This window comes from Hyaena hyaena, unplaced genomic scaffold (genome assembly GCF_003009895.1).
Source record: "Hyaena hyaena isolate Hyena2069 unplaced genomic scaffold, ASM300989v1 scaffold_734, whole genome shotgun sequence".
Classification (NCBI taxonomy): Eukaryota; Metazoa; Chordata; class Mammalia; order Carnivora; family Hyaenidae; genus Hyaena; species Hyaena hyaena.
The window spans coordinates 540,517-554,745 of NW_024081365.1; the positions used below are offsets into that span (position 1 = coordinate 540,517).

Sequence of the window (14,229 nt, forward strand, 5' to 3'; positions counted from 1 at the left end):
GACTGTCTTCAAACCAGGGACATTGGTCTTCTGTTGCCTTTGAACCCAGACTCATGCTGAAACAAACACTGTTGGCTCTCCTAGTTCCCAGGCCTTCAGACTCAGACTCAGACTAGAACAAGCTTGCCAACTGCTGAATTTGGGATTTCTCAACTTCCATAGCCACATGAGCCAATTCCCTATAATAAACTCTCTCTCTCTCTCTCAGATCTTTTTCTTTGTAGAACTCAGACTAATTCCAAAGGCAATTCCTTCAAACTGGTAATAGACATTAAGAGGAGATCTAGAAAATACAAATGTCATTTATCATGTCCTTATCAAGTAGAGTCTCTTAACCAGGTCCTGAAGACCAAGAAAATAAAGAAAGCAATAAGTGACCACTAAATTAAGGAATAACCAGGAACTAAGGCAGGTAAAGCATTTATAAAACTGTCTGATTAAAATTAATCTAACATACATTTGCTAAGTACTAGGTAATAGAAATTTTACATATTTATATGTAAAGTCCCCTGGAGCTCTATAAAATTCTATTGTTTCCTCTAAGAATTAGGCTATAGAAATAATTTTTATGATATTTATATTTTCATTAATCATTTCTCTTTAGTTTCCTTTTGTGAATTTAATTCAATCTTATAAGGGAAATAGTTTAACTAAACTGCTAAAAATAATCAAGGAAAATATTTCTGTCTGAATTTAAGGAACATTGCCTTGGGGTAAGTCATCTGGAGGAGAGAAAACCAAAGTAAGAGAACCAAAGAGGTGATGCAACTACCTCTATTCTTCTTTCTGAGCTATTACTCAGTCATATCTTGCAGGGCTCGGTCAAAATATGAGGACTCTGGTGACTCCTCCCTATAATAATCAATCTCTTATGAGTAGCCCCAAGTAGATACTGGTTACAAGTGCTTATTTCAGTACTTATGCTTGCAAATGAGTGCAAAACTCCACCTCTCCAATAGCAGATCCAACAAACAACAACAATGTGCAAAGAATAAATCAAATTTTGGGCTGTAACACACTGAAATTTCATTAAGGAAGCATTCATACAGCTAAAGTAATCTTTAAAATATGTTTCTCTATATTTTTAAAAAGAAGGCTTTTGATCAGAGATACTTTTATCTTCTCTTTCTCTTTAACCTGTACTAAAATGATAGTGAAGACATTTTTTTAAAAAAACATATAAATCATAATGATAGAATTACAGAGGGGCCAGAAACTCTAATAAGTGATTTAGCAGGACTGGAGAAAGACATATGTGAAGTGTGTATAGATGGAGAATATGGACAAAAAAAGAGAACCAATTTGCCCTGCAAAACCCAATGAGGGCCAAAACACTAGATACAGAAAAAAGTAAGAATATGACCCATAAGGGTTAAAGATGTTGGAAATTAACTGTAAGTCTGTATAAGGCAAGAACAGACAGACTTCCAGTCTTCTACCTCTATTCGAAGCAAAAATAAAACAAAACGAAAACAAGTGGTTTCTTCTCTGGAGACAATACAACAACCTAAGAAAAATCCTCCAATCAGTAGATACTGTAGGTCCTCCAACATCTATGCAGTCCTATAAAATCAAGCCAGCCAACTGACCAGTCCAGGTAATATACAAAGAGCCCTGAGTCAACTTTTTAGTTCCTCACTCCTAAATATCAATGAACACTATATAATCATTAGATATTTGAAGAAAGATTCCAATAGAAAGAGAAACCAAAGTAAACATAAACAAAATGACTCTTTGGAAACAGAGATAATGCAAGGAACCTGAGAAACCTTAACAAAATCTAACAGAAACACTCCATTTAATATAGTTACTGACAAAACAAAACTTAAATGATATGAATAAGGCATAGTATATTATAGGGAGTTCCTAAAAACTAAGAATACAACTGTCAAGATAAATAATTCAACAGAAAAGGAGAGCTGGAATATGATGCTGAAGAAATATACCAGAAAAGATAATCAAATCTAAAGGAAAATATGAAAGAAAAAAATAAAAGACTGAGAATCAATTCAGAAGTCCCAGTTTGTAATTACCAAGAATTCTTGAAAGATAGAGAAAATGGACAAAAATAAAATCATGGAAATAGGTTAAGAAAATCTCACACTACACAAATCTCCAAAGAGTCTACTAAGTTACCTAGACATTAAGTGGGAAACATACAAACTACGACAAAACTCAAATCCTAGGACATCACTGTGAAATTGCAGAATGCCAGAAATAAAAGATTAGAGTGCCGGGGGGTGGGGGACATTGTAAATCTCTCAAAGAAATAAAACTTCGAAACATAAAATGTAAAGGGGATCAGAATGTAGACTTTTCTCAGTGGCTAACCTGAATCCTAGAAAAGCAATGCATTCAGATGTCTAAAGAAAAACTCACTTCACTCTAGCCAAATCATTAATATCATATAGTAAAGTAGATGAAAGAAATTTTCAGTAATGTAATGACTAAAAAGGATTTATCATCTATTTGCCCCCTCTTAGAAAGTAAATTAAAGATATACTCTAGCAAAATGAGGGAGTAAACTAAACAAACAAACAAACAAAACAAAACAAAACAAACAAAAACAACAAAAAGAAGATATACAGGAAATAGTGGACCCAATCCCCGGATATGACAAAAGGAAGTTAAGTCCTGCACGATAGCTCTAGAGAAATCTTCCGACGATATACTGTTCAGATGAGAAAAGGTTGATGCCTGGGTGGCTCAGTCAGTTAAGTGTCTGACTCTTGATTTCAGCTTAGGTCATGATCCCACAGTTGGAGAGTTTGAGCCCCGCATCAGGCTCTACACTGACAGTGCATAACTTGCTTAGGATCCTCTCTCTCTCCCTCTCCAATTCGTGCATACTGTCTCTCTCAAACTTAAAAACAAAAACAAAAAGGTTGACTGAGGTGGAGTGAAGGACAGAAATCCTACATTTTCATTAAGTCTGGATGCTATGTGAATTTTTCAAAACTATGTATATGTATCACGCTGAACTTCTTTAAATTTAGTAGTATTATTAAATGGGAAAAAATTAAGAGGCAGTTATATGAAAGTTTAGACTCATTTAGCTTTTAACCTCTATTAGCATTTTGGGAAATTTCAAAGATGCCCTAAAAAGATTCTGCAATTTTTCTTGTCATAATTTTGTTTTCACTGCATAAATAAAAGGTAAAGTTAATTTGATCAGTGTTTACTATAAAATTTCAGAGGTCATAATTACAGAAAAGAACCATTAAGAAAGTCACAGTTTTTCTTTTAAGTGTCTTATCAATTCACATATTCTTTCCTGCAGTATGCTACTTCTGTCATTATTAGACATGGCCTGGTCTGATTGGTTGATATTTATCATGCTTCATGTTTCAGGGCAATAAACCCAGAAACAAAAGAGGGTATGTAGTATAGCTAGTATAATGATGGGTTCAAAGTAGATATCTAACATTTTGGCTATTCCCCATCCCTTCTACCTCCTCTTTCCTTTGACTCGAAGATCCTGATGAGAAACTCTCCCCAGAGTAGTGAACAGAGCAAGACTATAAACCAGAGTCTATCTTCTAGTTACAGTTAAAAGTGTAAGTTCTATCTATGTCTGGATATCTCAATCATGGAATCTCTGCCTTGAGACAAGTCCAAGGATTTCAGATCTGAGAAGATCCTCTGCTTTCTTGTCCCTCGTTGTAGCATGAAAAAGCTTCTTTCAAAAGGTAGTCCAATACCCACAAGAAGAACAGAGAAGAGCAGTCTGGAGAATCCACAATCAAGTTCTTATAAAACAATTTACGTGACTTTAACTGGATATTTACACTAACCATCATTAACAACACAGGAGCCATATTTCACTTCAACTAGCTTTTACTGAGTATATATATCATGAGTCTGGTTTTGATAGAAACCAGGAATTCTAAGAATTGGTCCCTGCTCATAAGAAGCTACAACATACAACCCTGAGGAAGGTAATCCAGAAAATAAATTCAGGAGAAAAGTGAGACCATTCTTTCTCAACCATAATTTTAAGCAAAAATTGGCTAGCCTATAAAAATAAACAAACAAACAAACAAACATAGCTTGAAAACTAACCAAAAGATATCCAGGATTTAAAGTTAATATTGTTAGGGGCACCTGGGTGGCCCAGTCGGTTGAGCCAACTTCGGCTCAGGTCAGGATCTCACAGGTTCGTGAGTTTGAGCTCCGCATCAGGCTCTGTGCTGACAGCTCAGAGCCTGGAGTCTGCTTCAGATTCTGTGTCTCTCTCTCTCTGCCCCTCCCCTGCTCATGCTCAGTCTCTCTCTCTCAAAAATAAATAAGCATTAAAAAAATAAAGTAAAATAAAATCAGTATTTTACTCCTTAGTTTTCTGCAACACATCTGACCTTATCTGTAAGTTCAAGCTAAAAAAACAAAGTACTACTGAATGAGAAGCCAAGATCTACCATCAGCTTATCCTGCATCTTTGGACAAGTCACATCACTGTTATGAGTCTAGACTTTCTAGAATAAAGAAATAAAAGGACTGAGGAAGATTAAACTTGAAAGTCGGAAACAAAAGTTAAGTTACATGATTATGTAAGTAAAAACTGCTGCTGATTTCCTAGTTAGCTGAAATTATAACAGCCACTGATGACTAAATGCCTAAATAATATATTTCAGGTATTAGATCTCTAAATTTACAACGATTTCTAACTATGTCAACAACCCTATAAAGCAGGTCATGTAAAAATGAGGAAACAGGAGAAAAACTGGCATACCAAATAGTACACAGCTCATGAATGTTGGGGACTATACTGAGAGCATCACACAAAAACCCATGTTTTTTCTCCCACTGAAGCTTGTTATGTACTATTTACAAGGATTATTTCTCCAAAAATCAAAATAGACATGAGAAACCCAATTAACTTTTTTTAAAAAGTCAATTCATTTTGCAATTCACAATACCTGAGCTAAAAATGTTCATATGAACTCACCTGATGCAGTAGACGTTTCAGTTTAAGTAACTGCGTTTTTACAGCAGTGCAATCTTGGACCATGTGCCGGAGCGTCATCTCATCCAGTATCACTGTATTTTCAGGTACATCTACAAACATCTTCTGAGCCTGGAAAAAGGGAGTCCCTCCATAGCTTTCAAAATGACCCAAAGGAGATTCTCTATAGGGAGAGCCTCTGGAAGGGCAGGGGAAGAAGTTGGGAGGGAAAAGATATACAATATCATTTCAGAAAAAAATAGGGTAATGAAATTATTGCAGTGATTATTACATATCAGTTATCATTATCAAAAAGCCTTTGACTTTTGCTTACCTCATCAGGTAATTACCTCATTACCTAAATTTGTTTCCACCAAAAGTTCCAATCATTTCTAGTTCTCTTTAATACAATTTTACCTTCTGCACTTCCTCCCCTTTTTATGTATTTTACACACTGGTTGAATAAACCGTATTCTTCAGGAAATGGAAGAGAAAGAAAAAACTCTAGGGAAAGGCCTTGCCTTAAAAAAATTACACATATTTTCTTTGCCTGAATGAATTGTTTGCTCTTTAGCTTTTGATTCTAACTGGTCTCTTGAACTTCACATTTTTGTTAATCCCATAACTATGCTATCTATCTTCATTCCCAGTTTGGTCACACATGCCTGGATTCTTATTTCTTATAAGTCCCAGCAAACAGTCAAGACAGACAAACTGCTACTTATTTTATTTTTACATTTTGGTAAGTCTTCTTTTCCAAAAAAGATTAAACTTGATTTTGTAAAAGTCTTTACACACCACATACTTCCAATCTTAAACTTTATTTTAAAAAGTCTACTCAAAGGAAATGTAAATTTCCCTTTAGTTTCAAACAGTATACTTGCTGAAAACGGAGACAAAAAAACCCCACAAAAATGGGGGCTGATGTGTTTTGTAGATGTGAAGAACACAATGTTTTAATCAGGAGTCATCAGCTAAAGGAATTTTAAATCACTACGCTCAAATAATACATGATTCCAGTTGGTTCTTCAGACATGAACTTATTACACATGTGAGACCTCAATATATAAAAATAACACACTGAACAAAATGAGTACTCTCTCCAATATGATGGCCATATTAACATATCAGGATTCAAGTTAAGTTCATGGCCCATTCAATTTGCAACAGTCACAGCGCATTAAATTTTAACCACACAGAAAAAGTAGAAACACTAAATTTTCTCCACTGTATTTTCTAGTTTATAACAAATATTCCTAAATCTCTAAACTTTTAAATATTCAATATAAGCTTGGTTTTCACAAAATTATTTTTCTGAAGCTATTTTTCATATTTGATTTTAGACCTGATATTTGTTGTAACCCAAGAAAAAAATTTTAAGAATTAAAATTTTTGATCTATAGTTAAGACTCTAATATGTTTACATATACCTCTGCCTTATTCTCGTTGGTTCAAAATATAGTTGAATTATTAAATTTCAAATACTGATCACAATTAACTAATATCACTTCACCATCCATTACTGAATAGATGGGCAATATATACATGGAATAATGAAAAATATATAATAATAAAAAGTTAGCAAAATAGTAAGACAAAAATATAGAATCATCCAGCATATGAAGAGGTATGTTTTCAGAGAAAAATTTGACATATTTTGGAAGATTTTCTTGGGCAGGAAAGAACCTGGGATGTACTATAAAGTATAAGGTTAAGTTTGACTGAAATGAAAGGAAGGCATTCTGGAACAAGAAAATAAAAAGCAACAGCACAAAGTGCAAGGCATGATTATCAGGGACAAGGAGACTCTTAAATATGGCTTAGAGGCCACAGATAGACTAAATCCAACTTACTCTTCAACTTCATCCCTCAACACATCTTAATCCATAGCCAATTACCTGAGATTGCCAAAGCATGCTACAATCTCCCTCATCTCCAAATCTATGTCAACCTCTTCATACTCCTAGCTAGGCTATTCACCCTGCCCTCCACTGCACACTTGATCTGAAGAATGATAACTCCTCTTTATCTTAAATTAGTTGGCATTTCCTCAGGGAAAGCTTCCTTTATACCCTAATGCAGGGCTTGGAACTTTCACAGGTGTCCTCTACTGTGCCATACTACTATACTTGTCACAGTATACTGTGTTCAGGTACATCTGTGCCAAATTATACACTCCATGAAGACAAAGACGGTGTATTCTTTTTCTCTAGATCAAAAACAGTTAGCTTTTAATTAATTTATTTGTTGTTGTTGCTTTCATTGAATGATTAAGGAGCATGGATTTTAAGCACTAGGTTGTTTCTTTTCAAGCTTCCATCTGAGATAATAAAATTCTTTAGTCGTGACCTTAAACACAATTTTAAAATTATAATCTGGAAGCAGTCACATTTAAAACTACCAGTTAATAATCAAATTAAATTTTACTTTCTATTTTACCAAGTCAATAAAACAAAACTTAGGGAAGATTCTGAAAGAGACTGGTCTGCAGTCTTTAACATAAAAATCAGGTACAGAATAAGGCTTATTTTAGGTTGACTAAATATGAACTACATGCAAGGAACTAATGAATTAAAAACATTTCAAAGGAAGAGTCACAACAAGTCTTTATCACTAATAATACAGGGTAAAAAAGATTTGGTATCCAGAAAACCACAATGGCATAAAAGAACTGCCTCTTGCCTAGGATTAAGGTTTAAATCCTGGCTGATAGTAACTAGCTACTGAAAATACTTAATATCTTTGGGCCATAGTTTCTTTAATTCTCTATGTTCACCAGTGCATACCAAATAAAGTTCATATACCTTAGCTTGCATTCCAAATACTTCCACCATGAGATCCCAAGTGAAACTTCTATCTTCATCTAGTACTAAAATGCTACTTCCTCCAAAAGCCCTTTCTGATGCTCTCAACTAGATAAAACTAGCACTTTAGGATCTCTAATTTATTTTGTATAAATTAAAGAAATCTATATAACTATCACCTCTAATTAGATTGCAAGCCCTTTGAAAATATGGCCATTATCTTATTCATTTTTATATTATCTCCATAGATTACCTGAGTTTTTAAAAAAAATTTTTTTTTTAACGTTTTATTTATTTCTAGGAGAGAGAGAGAGACAGCGTGAGCAGGGGAGGATCAGAGAGAGAGGGAGTCACAGACTCTGAAACAGGCTCCAGGCTCTGGGCTGGCAGTCAGCACAGAGCCCGACGCGGGGCTCGAACCCACGAACCGCGAGATCATGACCTAAGCGAAAGTCGGACGCTTAACCGACTAAGCCACCCAGGCGCCCCTAGATTACCTGAGTTTAAATCTCATCTCTGTCACTTATTAGCTAGTAAAAGGGCAGGTTACTTTATCTATCTTTCATTTTCTTGATCTATAAATCAAGGATAATAAGAGTACTTACTTCATTAGGTTGGTATAAGTCTCATGTGAGGTAATATATTTTGTTAAAGTGCTTAGAACAGTTCCTAATATATGGTAAATGTTAAATAAAAAGTAACTGCTATTGTACTATTTACTATAAATAACTTCCAACTTTATATTGAGAAAATTTTCTAACATAAATGTTAAAAACATACTAGAATGCCATATACCCTTTCACCTATATTCCTCAGCTGGTAAATTTTAATATGATTTGTTTATACTTGTGTATTTGGTACTAAACCATCTGACAAAACATTGGAAATAACAGTATCTTCCCGAAAAAAAAAATGGAAAAATGGAAAAAAAAAAAATGAAGATAACTGAAAGGCAAAAGACAAAGATGGAACAAAAAGCAAATGTATAACAGGGATTATTTCAGCAAATGAAAGGAACAATTAAAGACAGGAAAGGAAAAAAATGACTGAGAGATAATGAGGACTCTTAGATTTCACATTCTGAGAAGATGATGCAGTTCACATACGGGAATCTGAACCTCTGAAACCTCTGAAAATGAGAAGTAAAATCACTTTCCAAGAGTGCAAGCACAAACCCAGGGATGAAGACATAAAGAAGGTAAAGAAAAATAAACATGAGATAATAGAAGAATTACTGAAAACAACACATCATATTAAATTGACAGGCAAATGCCTCTATTTGTATATGGATTTTAACAACTGTAGATTTCTGCTAGAGAAATTAGATGGTGAAAGCAACAGAAGACTGCATGCTGTTTTGGGGAATACACTGGAAGGTTGGCAGTGTGTTAGCAAAGGTAGAATCTATGTGGCTGACCACAGGCCAGGTAGTTGACTGAATATGAAGAAATGAACCAGTATGGATATTTATTGGGTGAGGGCAAAAATGAGTTCAGTAGTTACAGAAGCATGAGAAAGATGTCCACCATCATCACCAATGTTATTTAACATTGTTCCATAAGTATAGCAAAGAAAGTCGCCTGCCCCCCCAAATGAGATCAGGATAACTACAAAAAGGAATCTTTGAGGTTTTTTTAGCCCATTTAAATTGAATCCATATAATAGCACCTGATAGTCAATCCACACACCTAATAATCATATCATTGCATAGTCACTTATTGCAGTTTTAAAGGAATCTCCCTAAATTACATGGCTGTACCTATATGTTTAAGTTCTTATTCACTTCGACCCAAGCTTTTTGAGTACTAATATATTTGATTCTGTGCTAATCTTAAAGTCTGTGATTCACACATTAGACTAACCAATAGAGAAGCATGTGTGAGAGACAGGGAAATTCAGAATTTTTCTTCTTACTTCATTTCCTAACCTGAGTTGCACTTTGACTTCACAAAACCTTTAGTGTTTCTTTTTTCATCATGAATAAGTTAAATATATGTATTTTATGTTCATGGTTATTACATTTTTTTTAAATGGTAGATTGGACACAATCTCAATCAAACTCCTACCAAATTATTCTGTGAATATCAACAAAGTGATTCTAAAGTTTATATGACCAGGAAAAAGAGCCAGAATGCTAAATACTTCAGAGGAATAAAGTCAGAATACTGACAGCGATTTCCAGACTTACCACATAAAGTGACAGTAATCAAGACTGCAGTACTGATGAACAGATAAAGAGATCAGTGGAACAAAACAGAGAATCCTAAAATACATCCACACATATAGTCAACCGATCTTTGACAAGGAGCAAAGGCAATTCAAAGAGGACAGAATAACAGAAATACCATATGATCTAGTAATTCCACTACTGAATATTTACCCAAAGAAAACAAAACCGCTAATTCAAAAAGGTATTTGTACCCTTATGTTTATATCTATAATAGTCAAGATATGAAGCAACCCAAATGTCCACTGCTAGATGAATCGGTAAAGAAAATGTGGTATCTGTATACACACATACACACACACACACAAATACTACTTAAAAAAAAAGATCTTGCCATCTGTAATATCATGAATGGACTTAGAAGGTATTTCACCTAGGTGAAATAAATCAGAGAGAAAAGATAAATACCATAATTTCACTTATATGTGGAATTTTAAAAAGAAATGAACAAATAAAGAAACAAGCAAAGAAACAAAAAGACTCAAGTACAGATAACATTGATGGTTGCCAGGATGGGTGAAATGAATAAAGGGTATTAATAGGTACAAACTTCCAGTTATAAAATAAGTAAGTCATAGAGATGAAAAGCACAGCACAGGAATACAGTCAATTGTAATAAGGTTTTGGTGACAGATGGGGATTCTTATTTATCATGATGAGTACTGAGTAATGTATAAAAACATTGAATCAATATGTTATACACTTGAAACTAATATAAACATTGTATGTTAATTATACAAGAAAGAAAGAAAGAAAGAAAGAAAGAAAGAAAGAAAGAAAGAAAGAAAGAAAGAAAACCTAAGGAAAAACTCCATAAGACAAAAACAAAGGAGAATGGACAGTGTTTTCAACAAGAGATACTAGAAAAACTAGATATCCATATGCAAAATAATGATCATTCAAACTGTTCACAAAAATTAACTCAACATGAATCAAAGACCTAAATGTAAAACATAAAACCACAAGATAATAAGGAAGAAACTTCGAGTGATATTGGGTTTGGCACTAACTTCTTAGAAACAACATAAAAAGTACACTCATAAAAGAAAACAATTATAAACTGAACTGCATAAAATTTAAAACATCTGTTCTTTAAAAATCACCATTAGGAGACTGAAAAGGCAAGTCATGGACTGGGACAAAATATCTGTAAAATATCTGACAAAGAACTAGTATCTAAAATATGCAAAAAACTTAAAATTCAACAAGAAAACAACCAAATTTTAAAATGAGCAAAAATGGGGTGCCTGTGCTCCTGAGTCGGTTGAGTATCTCTAACTTTGGCTCACATCATGATCTCACAGTTCGTGAGTTCAAGCCCTACATCTGGCTCTGTGCTGACAGCTCAGAATTTGGAGCCTGCTTCAGATTTTATGTCTCCCTCTTTCTCTGCCCCTCCCTCACATGCACTCTGTCTCTCTCTCTCTCTCTCAAAAATAAACATTAAAAAAAATTTTAAATGGGCAAAAGTTCTAAACAGACATCTCACTAAAGATATTCAAATGGCAAATAACTTGTGAACAAATGTTCAACATTATATATCATTTGACAACTGCAAATTAAAACAACGAGATATCACCACACACCTATTAGAATGGTTAAAACCAAAACACCACCAAATGCTGGTGAGGATGTGTAACAACAGGAGCTCTCGCTCATTGCTAGAGAAAATGCAAAATGTACAGTCAATTTGGCAGTTTCTTACTAACCTAAATATCTTACTATATAATCCAGCAAATGTGCTTGATATTTACCAAAATGAGTTCAAAATTTACACATGTAAATGTTTAGAGCAGCTTTATTCATAGTTGCCAAATTTTGGAAGTAATCAAGATGTCTTTCAGGAAGTGAACGGATAAACAAACTGTAGTACATCCAAACAATGGACTATTATTTAGTGATAAAAAGAAATGAGTTATCAAGCCGTGAAAAGGCATGGAGGAAATGTAAATAACCTGAGTGAAAGAAACCAATCTGAAAACACTACATATAACTATATGGCATTCTGGAAAAGGCAAAGCTATGGAGACAGTAAAAAGATCACTGTTTGCTGGGGGGGCGGGGGGGGGACAAGGAAGGGATAATACACGGAGAACATGAGAGTCTAAGCAAAGTGAAATTATTCTGTATGATAAGGTAATGGGAGATACAGGTCATTATGCATTTATCAAAGGCCATAGAATGTATACACAAAGAGTGAACTCTAATGTAAACTATGGATTTTAGTTAAAAATAGTATATCAATATTGACTCATCAACTGTAACAACTAATGAAAGATGTTAATAATAGAACAAATTGTATAAAAGAAGGTGAGGGAATAAATGGAAAGTCTCTGTGCTTTCTGCTCAATATTTCTAAACCTAATACTGCTCTAAAAATGAAGTCTATTAACTAAAAGACAGAAGGAAGTATTTGCAGAATGACAGAATAAAAGATCTCTGAAAAGTCCACTCCTCCATAAGAGCACTGAGACCAATGGCAAACTGGTTAAAATCAACTTTTCCAGTACTATAAAAATGCTTGGCATAACCAAGGAGCGCTTATTAAAAAAAAAAAAAAAAAAAGAAAAAGAAAAAGGAAAAGAAAAAAACCCCAGTTGAATCTTGGTGAGAACAAGCTCTGTGGCATTTAATTTATTCTATTGCTATGCCTATCTCCCCAGCTCTGTGGTAACTTGGAAAACAAGAGCCTTACAACCATAATAGCAGTGAAATTCAGCAATCACTGGGGGAAAGAAGTGGGTGGTAAACTGGGTTTGGAATTCTTTGAAAAGCACCATTTCCAGAAAATAGTTACTATTTGACCTAACCAACACCTCCCTAGAAAAACCATTCTCAGCTCTTGTCTCATTTGACCTAATTTGGAAGCTTCTCAGTGGGAACAGCCTTATCTCTAGTACATTTTGTTGAAAAAAATCAGTACAACTGATTAAAATTTCAAGCTGTCTGAAATGGCAATGATCAAAAAAACTTAAAAGAAAAACCTGAGGAATGAGACGTCCATACGAAGCTTTGAAATGCCCCCAACGTATCTTGGACATAGAGAAGGCCACACACCTGTGTAGGGCTCTGTGCATGCCAAGGAAATACCTGAGAAGAACTTAACTTCTCACTTTTGGCTCTCCTTGAGTCTCTGAGCAAAAAGAAGGAAATGAAGGCTAAGGCAGAGCTGCAAACTGCTTGCCAGATTATTGAAAGCATCCCTAAATACATACACACACACACACACACACACACACACACACACACAGCCCCTTGAAAAAGGCTGGGATACTTAATGGTTCAGGGTATTAAAATAAAAATGTTGTCTAATAATTACCTCGACAAACTCCAAAATATAATAAAGAGACATCATAAACTGTCAAAAACTAAAAAAAAAAATAAAAACGGGATTCATCATGTAGAAGACAAGCTCAGTAAGATTAACAGCTGATTTTTCATCAGAAAGCATGGTTGTCAAAATATTAAGATTGTCAAACAAGAATTCTATATCCAGCAAAATTAGCCTTCAAAATTCAAGAGAAATTAAAACATCACCATATAAACAAAAACTGAGAATATGTGTTGCTATTAGACCTTCCCTACAAGATAAACTGAAGTTAACACCCTCCTTATTAACGGACAGAAGAAAAGGGTCAGCAAGGAAATAGAAGACTTGAACACTACATATTAACAAAATTCAATAGATATCTATAGAACATTTATAGAGATTAAATTAGTAACCAAAAAACTTTCTACAAACTAAAGCCCAAGCCCAAGCCCAAAATACAAATCAAAACCACAATGAGATACCACTTCATACCAGTCAGAATGGCTAAAATTAACAATTCAGGCAATGAGATGTTGGTGAGATTGCAGAGAAAGAGGAAACCTTTTGCACTACTGGTGGGAATAAATACTGGTGCAGCCATTCTAGAAAAGAGTATGAGGGTTCCTCAAACACTAAAACTAGAAGAATCCTATGACCCAGCAATTGCCTTACTAGGTATTTATCCAAAGGATACAGGTGTGATGTTTTGAAGGCACACATGCACCTCAATGTTTATAGCAGCACTACTGACAATAGCTAAAGTAAGGAAAGAGCCCAAATGTCCATCAACAGGTGAATGAATAAAGATGTGATATATGCGTATATATATATATGTGTGTGTATATACACAATATACACAATGAAATATTACTTGGCGATCAAACAGAATGAAATCTTCCCATTTGCAACAACATGGATGGAACCAGAGTATATTATGCTAACCGGA

General features: G+C 34.4%; 1 protein-coding gene across 5 annotated transcripts in view; it reads right to left on the reverse strand.

The window, feature by feature from the left end:
- Positions 1 to 14,229, reverse strand: part of CCSER2 (coiled-coil serine rich protein 2) — a 168,305-nt gene that overhangs the window by 61,364 nt on the left and 92,712 nt on the right. For all 5 annotated transcript variants that reach the window (XM_039218064.1, XM_039218066.1, XM_039218068.1 and 2 more), the window contains one exon: positions 4,946 to 5,141. In XM_039218064.1, the coding sequence (XP_039073995.1) occupies positions 4,946 to 5,141 (196 nt within the window). The remainder of the gene's footprint in view (positions 1 to 4,945; positions 5,142 to 14,229) is intronic.